This window comes from Oncorhynchus masou, chromosome 29 (assembly GCF_036934945.1).
Source record: "Oncorhynchus masou masou isolate Uvic2021 chromosome 29, UVic_Omas_1.1, whole genome shotgun sequence".
Lineage (NCBI taxonomy): Eukaryota > Metazoa > Chordata > Actinopteri > Salmoniformes > Salmonidae > Oncorhynchus > Oncorhynchus masou.
Genome location: NC_088240.1, coordinates 35,527,860 through 35,545,910, shown reverse-complemented (window position 1 = coordinate 35,545,910; position 18,051 = coordinate 35,527,860). Strand labels below are relative to the sequence as shown.

The 18,051-nt window shown below is 41.1% G+C and overlaps 1 protein-coding gene across 1 annotated transcript in view; it reads right to left on the bottom strand.

The window, feature by feature from the left end:
- Positions 1–18,051, bottom strand: part of LOC135519409 (contactin-associated protein-like 5) — a 124,076-nt gene that overhangs the window by 37,326 nt on the left and 68,699 nt on the right. Inside the window, exons 6-9 of the mRNA XM_064944613.1 lie at positions 14,371–14,555; positions 13,994–14,137; positions 12,666–12,933; positions 5,166–5,309 (exon numbers count right to left, since the gene is read on the bottom strand). Coding sequence (XP_064800685.1) covers positions 5,166–5,309; positions 12,666–12,933; positions 13,994–14,137; positions 14,371–14,555 — 741 coding nt within the window. The remainder of the gene's footprint in view (positions 1–5,165; positions 5,310–12,665; positions 12,934–13,993; positions 14,138–14,370; positions 14,556–18,051) is intronic.

The window sequence follows — 18,051 nt, the reverse complement described above, 5'->3', positions numbered from 1 at the left end:
ATCTAAGTGTGCGTTCTCTAATTCTCTCCTTCTCTCTCTCGGAGGACCTGAGCCCTAGGACCATGCCCCAGGACTACCTGACATGATGACTCCTTGCTGTCCCCAGTCCACCTGGCCGTGCTGCTGCTCCAGTTTCAACTGTTCTGCCTTATTATTATTCGACCATGCTGGTCATTTATGAACATTTGAACATCTTGGCCATGTTCTGTTATAATCTCTACCCGGCACAGCCAGAAGAGGACTGGCCACCCCACATAGCCTGGTTCCTCTTTAGGTTTCTTCCTAGGTTTTGGCCTTTCTAGGGAGTTTTTCCTAACCACCGTGCATCTACACCTGCATTGCTTGCTGTTTGGGGTTTTAGGCTGGGTTTCTGTACAGCACTTTGAGATATCAGCTGATGTACGAAGGGCTATATAAAATAAATTTGATTTGATTTGATTTGATGTAGCGGATTCGTCAGGTCGTCGGTTCACTCTGACATTTCCATTCCTCTTCTGACAACAAAACTTAACGAACTGCTCACCAGGCACGACGAGGTCCGTCCGGACTGTTCTGCTATTCCAAGGATGTGTGACCGAAGAGAGATAACACGAGTTGACACAGAATACCATTTGGGATGGATCCAGAGGCAAATGTGGCTTACCAGTGAACCTCCGGGTGTTCATCATTAATACTGTGTCTCAGAGGTTTCTGTCCATGACTGATGCAACCCGAAAAAGCATTAAAGACAGAGTTAATGAGTACTTCAGGTCACTGAGAAAGTCTGGACATGGCCTGCTCGCCCTTATGTAAGTAATTAGGCACATTACCATGTTTACTATGTAATGTAGGGTATGTTTACTAGTCAGACTGCACAGTAGCCTAATAAACATACGCATTTTGAAATAGTAAAAAAAACAAAACGAATACAATAATGTATTTCTATCACGGCAGATGCTGTGTTTTTGGTTGATGGCCAATATTAAAAACAGTCAAATGCATTTGTGAATTCAATCCTTTCTCTTCTATGTGCTGGAGTTAATTTAAGAATAAAGTAGGCTAATGAAGGCAACAAATTGTTGCTTACTGAAACTCCCAATGTCATCCAATTGTTATAATAGGATTTGAAGCAATAGCCTACTTGAATGTGGTCAACTACTTCAGCACTGTTTCGCGCTGCTCTGAGACAAGCAAGACTACTTAATAAAACAGTCAATAATATATTTGTAGCACTATAGATGTCAGTCAGAGTTGAGTCATATTGTAAAGTGTAGTCCAAAGGCCAAAATGGGCAAACTTGCAATGTATTCGATGCTTAAGTACTCTAAAACCAGATTTGCCCCCCCAATAATGCATCAACCACTACAAATATATTAATTTATTAATAACCCTGCATTATAATTGTACAAAATCCCCTTAGATATTAATTTAGAATCCTCTAAATTTAATTAGATCTACTACTGTACAAGGACATTTTATTGATTTGCCAGTATTTTCGTTTAGTGATTCCGGGAAACTCTTTGATGTTTCCTTTTATGTGTCCTACCAATTATTATTGGATTATTCACCATGGCAACCAACAACATTGATTTCTTATTTAGGATGGCTTTTGTGGAGATCAGACTGTCATTCATTTGATATTTGTGCGTTTTTGACCAAATGTAAGTCAGAACAAATACTTATTTCACTTTTATAATATTCCTGTTGCTATTGTTAGATGTAAACACAAGAAATGTGTATGTAGATGGGTAGCTTTCTTCAAGAGTTCTTTTACCATTTTGTACAATTGTGTGATCAGCCTACCAGTTGGTGTAACTGTAATGTTAATTCTCTTGAGAGGAATTATGGTGTGTTATTTTTGCCTATTCTCATTGTCCTGTTGGTTTTGTCAGACTGCACAGTAGCCTAATAAACATATGCATTTTGAAATAGTTGTATGTTTTAAATCTAATTCAAACTAAGGAAAATGCTGTGTTTTTGGTTGATGCCCAAAATTAAAAAGAGTCAAAAGCATTTTTGAATTCAATCGCTTTGTTGTTGAATTATTTAAGGCTCCTTTCTCTTCTCTGTGCTGGAGTTATTTTAAGAATAAAGTAGGTGTCACAACTTCCGCCGTGGTTGGCTCTCCTGCCTGTTCAGGCGGTGCTCGGCGGTCGTCGTCACCGTCCTACAAGCCACTACCGATCCCTTTTTGTGTATCTGTTGGTTTTGTCTTATTGGTTTCACCTGTGTGTTGTTTAGTTAATTAGTGTCTGTATATGTAGTAGGTTGTCCCGCCCCTGTTTTGTGTGGGATTGTTATTTGTGTTTCATGTCAGTCGGTGTATCTTGTGTTAATATTCTCCGGTCTGTCTTTATCCTGTGTTGGATTGTTCACCCTGTGTGTGTTGGGTTGACCGTGTTTCTTGTTCGCCGGAGAATAAACTGTAATATCGCTATCTGCTCTCTGCGCCTGATTCCACCCACCTTGTTTAGACGTGACAGTAGGCTAATGAAGGCAACAAATTGTTGCTTACTGAAACTCCCAAAGTCATCCAATTGTTATAATAGGATTTGAAGCAATAGCCTACCCGCGTGTGGTAAACTATGCCAGCACAGTTTCACGCTGCTCTGAGAAAAGCATGGGGACTGGTCTTGATAAATCAATTTGACTTTATTTTCACTGAATCTCCATTTGGGTATTGGTTAGCCTACAATTATGGTGTGGAAATGTTAGGATTATTTTGCTCTTCACTTTGTACAGTGCCTGTCACGACTTCCGCTGAAGTCGGCTCCTCTTCTTGTTCGGGCGGCGTTCGGTGGTTGACGTCACCGGCTTTCTAGCCATCGCCGCTCCAGTTTTCATTTATCCATTTGTTTTGTCTTGTTCCCTGCACACCTGGTTGTCGTTCCCCAATCACACTACATGTATTTATTCCTCTGTTCCCCCTCATGTCTTTGTGTGAGATTGTTTTGTGTCTATTTTGACTCGCTATACTGGTATGCATTTATTTCCGTGTTTTATTTCACGAGTTATGTTTATTTGTTTGTACATATTATTGTGACTGTTTGCGAGTTTTCACTTTTGCCAATTGGCTGGAGGTTTCGACGCAGTGGCGTCCGTCTGTTGGTTTCTCCTGCCTAAATAAAGTGTGCGCCTGTTCACAACTCTCTGCTCTCCTGCACCTGACTCCGCTCCCAGTACGCACATCATTGACAGCGCCATATTTTACTAACGAAAACTCTTTGGGTTTAGTTTTTAGTTTTCCTTGGAATTAGAAACACCATAATATTAATCAAATTAATTAAGTTACATTTCTTAAAATCTATCCCATATACTATGATCTTACAAAAAAGGTTTAAAATTCTCTCGTACAGCCAATATTGAAAACAGTCAAATGCTTCTCAATGATGCCCTCTGGTGGTCAAACTAGAACTAACTAGAATTAATGGCAACAATGGCTGACACTTAAATAACATGCCATAGAATCCTGCGGCAGCCCGCAAGCTGTGCTGCAGTATGATGCAACTTCTAAAGGAAGATCCAGTGTAAATTACATTTATTGGACATGATTTAGAAAGGCACACACCTGTCTATATAAGGGCCCACAGTTGACAGTGCATGTCAGAGCAAAAATAAAGCCATGAGGTCGAAGGAATTGACCATGGAGATACGAGACAGGATTGTGTCGAGGTACAGATCTGGGGAAGGGTACCAAAACATTTCTGCAGCATTGAAAGTCCCTAAGAACACAGTGGCCTCCATCATTCTTACATGGAAGAAGATTGGAACCACCAAAACTCTTCCTAGAGCTGTCCACCCGGCCAAACGGAGCAATTGGGGGAGAAGGGCCTTGGTCAGGGAGGTGACCAAGAATGCGATGGTCCCTCTGACAGAGCTCTACAGTTCCTCTGTGATGATGGAAGAACCTTCCAGAAGGACAACTATCTCTGCAGCATTACACCAATCAGACTTTTATGGTAGAGTAGCAAGACGGAAGTCACTACTCAGTAAAAGGCAAATGGCAGCCCACTTGGGAATTCTCTGGTCTGATGAAACCAAGATTAAACTATTTGGCCTGAATGCCAAGCTTCATGTCTGGAGGAAACCTGGCACCATTCCTACGGAGAAGCATGGTGATGGCAGCATCTTGCTTTGGGGAATTTTTTCAGTGACAGGGACTGGGAGATTAGTCTGGATCGAGGCAAAGATAATCCGAGCAAATTACAGAGAGACCCTTGATGAAAACTTGTTCACCTTCCAATCGGACAATGACTCTAAGCACACAGCAGAGATAACACAGGAGTGGCTTTGGGACAAGTCTCTGAATGACCTTGAGTTCCCCAGCCAGAATCTGGACTTGAACCCGATCTAATATCTATGGAAATACCTGAAAATAGCTGTGCTGCAGCGCTCCCCATTCAACCTCACAGAGCTTGAGAGGATCTGCAGAAAAGAATGGGAGAAACTCCCCAAATATAGGTGTGCCAAGCTTGTAGCATCATACCCAAGAAGACTCAATGCTGTAATCGCTGCCAAAGGTGCTTTAACAAAGTACTGAGTAAAGGGTCTGAATACTTATGCAAATGTCACATTTCAGTTTTTTTGTTGGTGAATAAATTAGCAAAATATTCTAAAAACATGTTTTTGCTTTGTCATTATTGGGTATTGTGTGTAGATTGATGGGAATAAGGCTGTTACGTAACAAAATGTGGAAAAAGTCAAGGGGTCTGAATACTTTCCAAAGGCACTGCATGTTAAGTTGCTAAGAGTGCTGACTGACTTACTGACTGGAGACATTTGTGATTTAGTGACAATCATGTAAAGTTGTTAAACCTCTGTTATGGCAGAGAGAGAAGTCGCCCAAAAAAAGAGTGCAGAGTTAAACCTGCCAAGACATGCCATTATACAAGTTGAAGCCTTTTAAAAGCAGCTTAGTAAAATGCCAGCTATCAGAAGATTTGAGATGTACAGTACATGGCAAGTTTTGGGAAGCTAAAGTTTGTACAGGGATGTATTAAGTTAATCTCTGCTTACAAGCCAATGTAAATTAAGACCCACTATGGCACTTGAGTGACGATGCCAAAGAGTGAGGCTATTTAGGTATTACAGTCCCCAGTTTCATCAAGTCCTTGCGTTTCTACTGTAAATACCAGAACATATATTCATACCTAACGAAGTATTGGTCATATTATCTGTCCTCTTACCTCCAAAGTAGAGGTTGTCTCCTGCGTCCATGTGGTCCGCCAGTTCGATGGTTGAGGACGGCTCGTTGTCCAGAGTCATGGTGACCTGGAGACTTCGGGAGCTGAGACTCACGGTGTGCCACAGTCCATCATTCACCCTGTGACCTGTGGAGACAGCAGGGTGTAGGTTCTGGGTGTTTTGGAGACTTTAAAATACACTGTCAATCTCTGCACATCACTGTTATTTTACCATAGCAACTACACTGTAATAAAAACAATTTACAAAAAAAAATGTACAGTTTTATATTTATATATACAATCTGTTTGTCTGCAACAAACCTCTGCATTCACTCTGTTGCTCTCGCAGATGTTGACTTTATGGATCTCCCTCCACACTACACACACATTTCATATAGTTTCCCTTACATTACCAAATAAACAAAGGATCACCAACAATCCCCATCTGTTGTGTTTGTAGTTCCATTCTGAGAAGGAACCAATGGTAAACCTCAGTGGTATAATCTTTGGTTTTTGATTTAATTAAGCTCAGGCCTTTACAGTGAAGGGCATCCAAGCTCTGTGTGTGTCTGCTCTGTCTACAATCCCCTCTGTGCTTGCCATCTGCTTGCAGGGTTGCAGGCTAGGAGAATTACAATGGAATGTAATTAAATGTGCTAGAATTCAGGCAGAAAATTGTTTGAAACAAACAAAAAAGCACACCTGGTTCAAGCATTGACTCTGAGAAGCCTCCAACATGCAACAGATGGAGGACGACCTCGGATTGTTACTGATAACATCTTGATTATGTTGCAGTGAGTGAGATCAGTCTCAAATGAGCACACAGACACAGAGACGGGTCAAACATAACTCTGTCTGTGTGCTATGTCGTGCTAATAAGCATGTAAAAATAACTAAATCCAACAATATGGAATCCCACCTCAATGCATATTTCATCTCCCCATTGTTAAAAAATGGACAAAACCAAATGCTTATCTTTTTGTGTGACAGACCTGGGTTCAAATACTATTTCAGGCATTTCAATTACTTTTCAATACATTTCAAAACAAGTATTCAGATAACCTTGATTTGAAAAGCAGACATTTTTCTCAATACATTGCAGTCAATGGAAAAAGACAAGTGTCACAGGTTGGATGTTTATGACATACATTGAATTCAATGGGAAAATATGAGTGTCACAGGGTTGACGTGTATGTCAAAACATTGCAGTCAATGTGGAACAATTAGTGACAGTGATGACGCTTATGTCAATAGGTGTCACGTTCTGATCTTTATTTCCTTTGTTTTGTCATTATTTAGTATGGTCAGGGCGTGAGTTGGGGTGGGCAGTCTGTTTGTTTTTCTATGATTTGGGTATTTCTATGTTTCGGCCTAGTATGGTTCTCAATCAGAGGCAGGTGTCATTAGTTGTCTCTGATTGAGAATCATACTTAGGTAGCCTGGGTTTCACTGTGTGTTGGTGGGTGATTGTTCCTGTCTCTGTGTTTGTACCAGATAGGGCTGTTTTGGTTTTTTCACATTTCTTGTTTTGTTAGTTTATTCATGTATAGTGTCTTTATTAAAGTACCATGAATAACCACCACGCTGCGTTTTGGTCCACCTGTCCTTCAAGTAAAGAAAACCGTTACAATAGGAAAAGATTAGTGTCACAGGGTTGAAGCTTATGTCAATACATTGCAGTCAATTGGAAAAGATGAGTGTCACAGGGTTGATTCCAAAGTGAATACATTCCACTCAATGGGGGAAGATTAACATCACAACATGGAAGCATAGAGAAAGTCATCACAGACATGAACCGTCCTCTCCCTCTGCCTCCTCTCTCTCTCTCTCATATCTCTTTCTCCCTACCTCCCCTCTCTCCCCCCTCTTTCCACTCTCTCTCCTTCACCCTCTATCTCCCTCCTTCTTTCACTGCACTGAAGTCCACAAGTGAAGGGAAAAGGTGAGAGGAGGAGAGCGTGTAGATGCAATAAGGAATTATAGTACATTGAGCAAGTGATCATGCTGTTGTATGTGGCTGCATGAACTGTGTTTGACCCTCCTGCTTCTGCTGCATGCTGCTGCTGGCCTTATGCTCCGGAAGTTGCCAGTAATAAGCAACCTTTTACATTTGGAGTGGCAAGTTATCATACCATTTCTATTGATCTGTGTGCCAGTTATGATTTTCATGGAACAGATTCATTTCATGTGTCATGTGGTTATTCAAAATGATAGCTAAATGAAAACGATACAAATATAAAAGTAACTTCTATTGCCATTGCCATTATGTCAAGAATTGCCCTACATAAAGCCATCAAATAAAAACATTGCAGCCTGCAGGTAGAAAATATGCTTATAAAAATGAATATCCTATAAATCACATTGGATATGCATGGCCTGTCTGCAAGGAACTTGAAACATTGTATCAGCTATTAACTTGGTCCAGCCAAAAGCTCCTGCTAGCAAACATTCAACATTGTATAAAATATTCTGGGCCCTCAGAGTTTCAGGTGGCAGTGAGCTCCCGGACAGACAGACACAGCTGTAGGCCATTTGCCCAAGGGATAAGAAGTAATTAGGTAGGCCTTTTTTATGACGTTTCACCGGATCAGAGCATTACATTTTTTTCTCCATTCATGCTGAATAGTTATTGAAAGGAAGAGAGCTGGAAAGATTTTTCAAATAAGCTAGGTTGAGGAACTATTCTCATTGGATGTAAAACAGACTTGTTTACTTGCTGTTTGAGGTGAAGAAAAATGGTGAACTAGAAATAGTATCAGATCCCCAAATGGGCACATTTATAAGCCTACATTTGCGCGCAGGCCAGGTAGCCTAGGCCTACTTCTATGCGTAAACAGGTTCTTACTCAAGACTGACAGGAATGCTCCAAACAAAAGACAATTAATACTTGTAAATGGAATGAAATAAACCCAAACTTTTTTCTCACAAGTGTGGCCTAGGTTGTGCACTACGCAAAGAATGTGTCCACTCCTACAAACACAATGGTAAGACTGTAATAATAATATATTGAATGCATTAACAGAAATTACCATAACCAAACAAACATTGTAGATTGGAAATTATGGTAATTAATGTTAAATGTACCACTGGTAATACTGGTGTGCCATCCCCGCGGCCTCCACAATGGATTAGTCCTCTCAGACAGGCCTGAATCCAACAGGTGTCTCGTGTACCATATGTATATGTTTATATATATATTTTTTTACTACTTCACTAGAATAATCTTGGTTGACCAACAGCCTATCGACCAAACAATCGAACAATCGACAAAATGGGGTCAGCCCTAGCAGATTCTGTTAAAATGTTTCTTAAAACTTCTTAGGGATCAAATCCCGTTAACGGGATCAATTTGACAACATCCGGTGAAATGGCAGAGCGCCAAATTCAAATTAACTTACCATAAATATTAAACTTTCATGAAATCACACAAGCAATACACCAAATTAAAGCAACATTTGTTAATCCAGCCAACGTGTCAGATTTCAAAAAGGCTTTACGGCGAAAGCAAACCATGAGATTATCTGAGGATAGCACCCCACCAAACAAACACATGACATTCATATTTCAACCCGCCGGGTGCGACACAACACTCAGAAATAACGATATAATTAATGTCTTACCTTTGAAGATCTTCTTTTGTTGGCACTCCAAAATGTCCCATAAACATCACAAATGGTCCTTTTGATCGATAAATTCCATCGTTATATATCCAAAATGTCTATTAATTTGGCACGTTTGATCAAGAAAAACCCAGGTTCCAACTCGTGCAACATGACTACAAAATATCTAGTAAATTACCTGTAAACTTGTTCCAAACATTTCAAACAACTATCCTGATACAACTTTAGGTATTTTTTTACGTAAATAGTCAATAAAATTTAAGACGGGATAAACTGTGTTCAATACCGTATGAAAACAAAGTGGAGCCTGCTTTCAGGTCACGTGCCTCTAACAAACAGTACACTTCACTTTACCCTCATTCTGAACTGCCCTACTTGTTCATTTCTCAAAGGAAAAACATCAACCAATTTCTAAAGACTGTTGACATCTAGTGGAAACGATAGGAACTGCAAGCAAGTGTCTTAGAAATCCAGATCCTCATAGAAAACCCATTGAAAAGAGAGTGAACTCAAATTTCTTTTTTCCTGGACAGTTTGTCCTCAGGGTTTCACCTGCCAAATAAGCTCTGTTATACTCACAGACATAATTCAAACAGTTTTAGAAACTTCAGAGTATTTTCTATCCAAATCGACTAATAACATGCATATCCTAGCTTCTGGGCCTGAGTAGCAGGCAGTTTACTTTGGGCACGCTTTTCATCCGGACGTGAAAATACCGCCCCCTAGTCTTAAGAAGTTTTAAGTGGAAGCAAAAGGAACGAAACATGGATAAACATATCTGAATTTATACAATAGAAACTATAATTTCAAACTGTTGGACGAATGATTACACCCTCGATCAGCTAGATGCAGGCGAGAGTGTGCAAGGCGGTATTGAATGTGCCACTGTCTATCACCTTGATTACTCTCATTCTTCTCTCTACCTGTGCACCTATGTTGTAAATTAGGCTAGGATGTAGCAACTTTATGGTGGATTTAGCGAAAATGTAAGTATCATGTAGTAGCCAATGTTACACTGAGCTGGGTGGAATATGAACAACAGTCATCCAATATGCTGTAATAGAAATAAGGCTGTAGATGTCCTAACCAACTTGCAATAACTACAGTTTGTTAACACGACACTTGTGGAGTGGTTGAAAAACGAGTTTTAATGACTCCAACCTAAGTGTACGTAAACTTCCAACTTCAACTGTACATTTGATATATAATTTTACTGCAAGAAAAAATATTAATTCTGCAGGAGTTATGGGAGAGGATATAGACCTACAGTCGGTCTCCAGTTTTCAGTTTCCATTTAACCCATCTGAACAGTGCAGTTGGCTACAGTTCCATTGACGTGCCAGAGGCGTATTCTAAGTCCCCGTCTTGTGAATGTCAAATGTGTATAGCATGCTACACAATCATCACACATAACTGCAACCATATTCTTTTACCACTTCCCAAACTCTCCATTTCGCAGATTTTTTCTTGAATTAAACTGTCCTTTTTGCCTGAGTGGATGGACTAACTTTTTTTTACCAGTTCTCAAAAGTATTTGGCGATTGGCGTGTAGGCTATTTGGCATGCATATGGTTAGGCTCTAAAGCTTAGGCTTACGCAATAATGCCAGATAGACAACAAAATAATTATAGAAAAACCTCAATGTAGCCTACAGATACACCCATCCTTTAGCCATACAATATTTAATTACCCTAAACTCGCTCACCCTTCGGATATACAGTGCCTTCGGGATGTATTCAGAGCTCTTGACTTTTTCCACATTTTGTTAGGTTACAGCCTTACTCCAAAACTGATTCAATCGTTTTTATCTCCTCATCAACCTACACACAATTTCCCATAATGATGAAGCAAAAACATGTTTTTAGACATTTTTGCGATTTCTTTTTTTTAATGAAAAATTACATTTCATAACTATTCAGACCCTTTACTAAGTATTTTGTTGAAGCACCTTTGGCAGCGAGTACAGCCTTGAGGCTTCTTGGGTATGACACTACAAGCTTGGCACACCTGTATTTGGGGCGTTTTTCCCATTCTTCTCTGCAGATCCTCTCAAGCTCTGTCATGTTGGTTTGGGAGCGTTGCTACACAAACGGGTTCAAGTCCAGGATCTGACTGGGCCACTCAAAGACATTCAGAGACTTGACCCAAAGCCACTCCTGTGTTGTCTTTGCTGTGTGCTTAGGGTCGTTGTTCTGTTGGAAGGTGAACCTTCGCCCCAGTCTGGGGTCCTGAGCGCTCTGGAGCAGGCTGTCATCAAGGAGCTCTCTGTACTTTGCTCCATTCATCTTTCCTGTCTAGTCTCCCAGTCCCTGCCACTGAAAAACATCCCCACACCATGATGCTGCAACCACCATGCTTCACTGTAGGGATGGTGCCAGGTTTCCTCCAGACATGACGCTTGGCATTCAGGCCAATCTTGGTTACATCAGATGAGATTATCGTGTTTCTCATGGTCTGAGATTCCTTTAAGTGCCTTTTGGCAATCTCCAAGCGGGCTGTCATGTGCCTTTTACTGTGTTGTGGTTTTCATCTGTCCACTACCAGACAGGCCTGATTGGTGGAATGCTGCAGATATGGTTGTCCTTCTGGAAGGTTCTCCTATCTTCATAGAGGAACTCTAGAGATCTGCCAGAGTGACCATCAGGTTCTTGGTCACCTCCCTGACCAAGGCCCTTCTCCCCCGATTGCTCAGTTTGGCCGGGCGGCCAGCTCTAGGAAAAGTCTTGGTGGTTCCAAACTTCTTCCATTTAAGAATGATGGAGGCCACCGTGTTCTTGGGGACCTTCAATGCTGCAGAGATGTTTTGGTACCCTTCCCAAGATCTGTGCCTCAACACAATCCTGTCTCTGAGCTCAACAGACAATTCCTTCAACCGTATGGCTTGGTTTTTGCTCTGACATGCACTGTCAACTGTGGGACCTTTATATAGACAGGTGTGTGCCTTTCCAAATAATGTCCAATCAATTGAATTTACCACAGGTGGATTATAATCAATTTGTAGAAACATCTCACGGATGATCAATGGAAACAGGATGCACCTGAACTCAATTTTGAGTCTCATAGCAAAGGGTCTGAATACTTATGTAAATAAGGTATTTCTCTTTTTAATTTTTAATCAATTTGCAAACATTTGTAAAAACCTGTTTTGGACTTTGTCTTCATGGGATTTATTTAATTTAATCAATTTTAGAATAAGGGTGTAACGTAACAAAATTTGGAAAAAGTTAAGGGGCCTGAATACTTCCCGAAGACACTGTAACTGTGGGGACATCAGGTTAAGAGTCAACCTACACATCACTACCCTGTAACACTCACATTTTACCATTGATGGCAATGTATTGAGAAAAACGTCAGCAACTGTGACATTTTCTATGATATCATGAATACAAGAAGTTGAATATTGCAATGAATTTGGAAATACTCAAATACACGGACTTAAATACATTACGTTACATTAACTCAGGTATTTGACAATTGTATTTTAAATAAGTATTTTTTTTAAATACATTCAAATACAATTTGGTCGACTATTTGGTACTTGTTTTGGGCTGTGTATTTGAAAATAAGTAAATACACAAAAAAATCATTAAAACATGTATTTGAACACAGGTCTGGTTTGTGAACTCATAAGAGATAAGCACAGGTCCAACTGAATGGATCGTCTCCTCTTATAAGCTTTACTCATAATCTTTACTATCACTATCAGACTATCTCTGTGTAAAACCACAAACATACTCTGCAGTAATAAAATGGGTTTCTCATTGTCTGCCTTCTTCACTAGAATACAATAGCCTTTTATAATCTGAGTCCCCATAGGCAGAACCACTGATTCCAGCCCATAGTGTGGGTTAGCTAGGCTAGAGGCTGTTGGCCTGGCCCTCACCGGTGGAGACCTCTTCTTTCTGCTGGGCTGACGTGTGATGGGTCAAGCGCAGCCGGCTGTTGCTTATCTGCAGCTCCAGTCTCTGGGGCTCCAGGGCCAGCCGGGTGGAGAGCAGTAGCCCATCTGGGTTCCATGTTCTGAACTGGAAACGCACCGTGAAGCCTCCTGAAGCAGACGGCGTGGCCGGGAGCGACAGGAAGCTGCTGCTGGAGCTCAGGAATGTGGTGGACACCAGCTGGGGCTGCGAGCACGAGAAGGTCACGTTGCCCTGGTGACACACATGGAACACATAGTCTTACAGTCACCTTGCTCCGATCAAGATCAACTTTCAACATTTAGGGGTTAATTAAAAATCCTTACTGGCCCCCTTCTAGAGAGAGAGAAAGAAAATGGCGGGTATAGTACAAGACCAACAAAAAAAGAGAGAGAGAAAGAACAATAGAGAGAACAGTGGAATGAGATAAAATCAACTCTGTAGGGAGCTGGGTTACCACTGCCAACCCCACTATGACTCCTAGGGACAGGAAGAGCCAGTACAGAAGACATGAATTTCTGTACACAGGAAAAGGTCAGAGCAGTGTGGGGATGAACACATCATCGATCCTGGTGACATGGAGTGGCAGTGACATGGAGCACGTTCACTAAACCCTCCACAGGGACTCTTCCATCAAATCAACCAAACTTGATTTCAGTATCCTCCTATTTCAATAGGCTGACACTAACTCACACCGAATCATTGATAACTTATTTATGCTAATGCTATTTCAGTGTTAGCGGATTTGTTGTTAGAGGTTAGGTGACACCCGTTGTGTATCACACCTCGTGTTTGGGACTGTAAGACCACTGAGACAGAAAGTTTCTCAAGGTTAATATCCATTAAGATGTATCATTTAGGGGCTGCACAAGGCCCTGACAGCTCCGAGAGGACTACCTTAAATAATGCAATTTACCTCCGGCTACAGAAGGTAATAATACCTCTATATGGAATGGATCACTGAATACAGCTCCTGCTCCAACTCATCACTGAACCCTGATCTCTTTCCAAAATAAGAACAAGAGAAGAAAATAGAAGACTATTCTCTCAGCTCTAAGTGGTTCTTGCCATGCACCCTGTATTCACATGGATACCTATCCGCAGTCTGTAATTTGTTATGCAACAACTGTTATGGTTCACTAGTTCTCTAAGGTTAGGTGTTGTTAACCTCCACTTCTAATACAATGGAGCATTATCACTTACATAAGTTAATATATTGGTAATTCAGCGCAAAATAAATGTGGCCTTGGCCTACAGTTTATGCATTAAAAATGAGTAGCTGAATAGCTTTTACCACACTGTAGATCTGAGGCTTGCGTCGCTTGGCTAGGTCAATGATGTTGATCCCGTTGTAGTAGAGGTTCTCGATGCAACCATGGAAGTTCTTCCTCAGGAAGGTGCCAGGCTTACCTGGTAGTGGGATGCCCCCGAAGCTGAGCTTTGATGAGGAAAGAAGGTGAAATATATAAAGAAATAGAAGAAAAGTCATACGAAAGTATAGTGTCAGGTGTCAGGTTGAAATGAGATGTCAGGTTCTAACGAGATAGACCAAGTATTATTCTTAATCTCACCCTGGTATTGGGGTAATGTGTTTTTCCTGACTGGATGATAGTGGTGTAATCTACTCAGACCTACTGTAAGAAAATATTATGGATGTTTGGATAGACACACCTCATAGTCCACCTCCAGAGAGTCTCCTTCCCCCTTGGTCCTGAAGTGATGTGTGTGGGTGTCCACGGTGAGGTTGACTTGCTTGTTGAAGCGCTCGATGAGGACAGAGTGCCAGTGCTGGTCATCCAGAAGACTGCCCAGAGTGACCGCAACACGCCCACTGCTGAACCGCAACCGGGTGTCATCTGAAGACAAAAAAATAAATTGAAAATATAAGCATGGCCTTTTTAGGATTTAGGACTGGTTGGACACCACAGAGTGTGTTAACAGAGGCAGCTGTTGTCTGTGTGTGTTGTGCTTTTTCTCCAAGTTGTAAAAGCAAGCAGATCAGAAACTGGCTACTCTTTATTTGACTGATGTTGCTGGCAAGATAACTGCTGTTTGACTCAACAGAAAGAAATATATATTTATTCCCCCAGTGCTGAGTTAGTAGTGTAACTGACATGTAATGTTAGCCAATGATTACATGTTTCATCCCCTCTCGATGGAAGTGCTGTGTGAGGTGAATTAACTAGCTAGCTAGCTATTAGCTACCAAAGCCAGTTCAGCTTGAGGGTCTAGCTACAGTATTTGTCAGGTAGCAGTATTTAACAGTTCTTGTGTGTATGGGAATGTTTTGTAGCCTTTGTTTCAATCTTGAGTTGATGGTTAGGCTACAGTCAGGGATCTGGGAATAATGGTAATTTCAATTATTGAACCATTGACTCTATTCTTGGATAATATAATGTATAAATGTACAGCAAGTTACTACTTTGTCATGTCTCATCTGAGCAGGATCAGATGGCGACAGTGGTCTCAGCAGGATCAGGCAACCAGGGAAGAGCAGTCTGTCATGGTGTGGAGGTGAACTTTTGCAGATGCAATACTTTGTCTGTGCAGCAAACACTGGACAAGCCAGAAGCTTCAAAGATTTAAACAATTTTAAAGCAGTCTGACAAACCTCTAAAGATGAGTTCCAAATTGTATTAAGGGCTGATATCGAGACCACATAAATTACTGTAGTTTAATACCATCCATAGAACGCACTATATACCAGTGAACATGACCATAATCGACACAGAAATGTAATTCCACTGCTGGAGGTGTAAAACACAAAAGGGGGCATATCTGCTTATGTCACACTCTTGTGAAGGCTGGATGAATTCTTGCAAGGAGTATGTGCTCTTATCTCAGCATGTCCATAGATTCTCCCTTCTCCCTGCCTTTGTTTGCTTGGAAATGTTGATACTGAAGACTATTATAAGAAGAAACTGTTTAACCTAGCGTTTATAGCGACTAAGAAATGCATTGCCATTAATAAGAAGGTTGATTATCATTCCACAAAGTCACAATGGATGGCAGAAATGTCAAATTATATATCACTCAATTTGATTTATTACATGATTAAAGGAATTCTGTGCAACTAACATAAGGTCTGGATGCCTTATATGGAATAATGTATGAGAAAAGGAATCTGTATTAAAAACATGCCCACGTCAGTGGAGATAATTATTTAAGAAATCCCTAGTTGCTGGGCTGCTCAGTCCTGGCCCTGGGGGTCTGCCATACTGTTGGTTGTCACTGGCCTTAGACAAACACACCTGAAACCAATAGTGAATGTTTCACTAAAATGCTAAAGCTGAGCGGGGTGTGTTGGATTTGGGCGCTGCAGGGCAGTGGACCCTTAGGGACAGGACGGGGCAACCAAGCTATATAGTGCAAGTAAAAACAGCTCTACAGTAGTATTGGGCCTGTGATATGAATTACAGTGTCCTCCATATTTATTGACTCCATACTCCAAAAGTTTAGATTTGAAATCAAACAATGACTATGAAGTTTAAGTGCAAATGGTCAGCTTTAATCTGAGGGTATTTTCATACATAGTATGTAAAAAATTAGCAAATCCTGCCCATCCGGGGCACTGGGTCAAGCAAAATGAACCCACCCAATGGAACCTCTTTCCCAGATAAGACGTGTGACTAGTACTTGCCCTTGCTCAGAAAATAGCTACTGTAGTGAAAATGAGCTTCCATAAAGTTGTTCAACAATCTAGAGCAGATGGTTAGGATATGGATTACATCTGACTGCTTTCTACTTGGCCTGTCAACCGTCAAACCAGAGACAGGTGTGTTGTTGGTAAGTAGCTCAATTTGGTTTATAGCTATGTCCTTACTTGACAGGCTATTATGCTGTGATGTAACTAGCTAAATTAATAGCCTCTACCTGATGTGTAATGTAAGAGGAAGATTTGCATAGCTAACGTTGCACCTGAAGACAGGTCTGAAGAATGGCGCTGAAAAGTATAGTGGCCGTTTTATGGGCTCCTGACCAATTCTGCTATTGTGTGTGTTTTTTTGTACATAATGTTTCCTCCGTTTCCTATGACGAAAAGAGCGTCTGGACATCAGAAAAGCAATCACTACTCTCAATTTGAATGAAGATCTCTACTTCAAAGGGTTGGCGGCGCAGGACATACTGATCACTCCGGACCAGGCCCTAATACCGGACAATCGGAAGAGGAAGAGACGGCAATGTAGAGGCCGACATGCGGGCACCCTGATGAAACTACCTTCTCTTCTATTGGCAAATGTACAATCACTGGAGAACAAACTGGACAGGTTCCGTTCGAGACTACCCTATCAATGGGACCTGAAGAACTGTATTATCCTAAGTTTCTCAGAAATTTGGCTGAACAAGGATATTGATAATATACAACTAGCTGGTTTTTCTATGTATCGGCAGGACAGAATGGCAGTGTAAGCTCAAGTGGGGTGGCGTGTGTCTCTTTGTTAACAGCAGCTGGTGCGCAATCTTTAATAGTTAGGAAGTCTCTTGGTTCTGTTCTCCTGATAGAATATCTCATGACAAGCTGTAAACCATACTATTTAACAAGAGTTTTCATCTATATTTTTCGTAGCTTTCTATTACCAGTCTATCTACCACCACAAACCGATGATGACACTAAGAACCATCAAACAGACAAAGCGACAATACAGAACTATGATCGAATCCCACTACACCGGGCCTGACACTGGATGTGGCAGGGCTTACAAACTATCACGGATTATGAAAAGAAAAGTGAAAGTAAAGTATGATGTGGAGAAAGGAGAGAATGGATGAGTTGGTGAGTGAGGGGAAGCAAATGATAATTATGTAATCTCCATAATTATGTAATCTCCAATTGTGAATGAAGAACAGGTTGGGCTAATCTATTGTATTGATCTATTACTTTATTTAGAACCTTAAAATGGTCAGTGGCATGTATTCATGGATGCCAAGGTATGATATGATCCTTAACTAGCCCCTCAAAGCACTTCATGATGACATTAGTGAGTGCTATGGGGCAATAGTCATTTAGTTCAGTTACCTTCACTTTCTTGGGTACATGAACAATGGTGGACATCTTGAAGCAAGTGGCAAAAGCAGACTGGGATAGGTAGAGATTGAATTTGTACTTAAACACTGCAGCCAGCTGGTCTGCGCATGCTCTGAGGACGCAGCCAGGGATTCCGTCTGGGCAAGCGGGTTAACACACTTAAATGTCTTACTCACGTCAGCCACGAAGAACAAGAGCTCACAGTACCTGGGAGAGGCCCACGTCAGCGGCACTGTTATCCTCAAAGTGGGCGAAGAAGGTGTTTAGCTTGTCCGGGAGCAAGACGTCTGTGTTCGCGACATGGCTGATTTTCCCTTTAAAATATG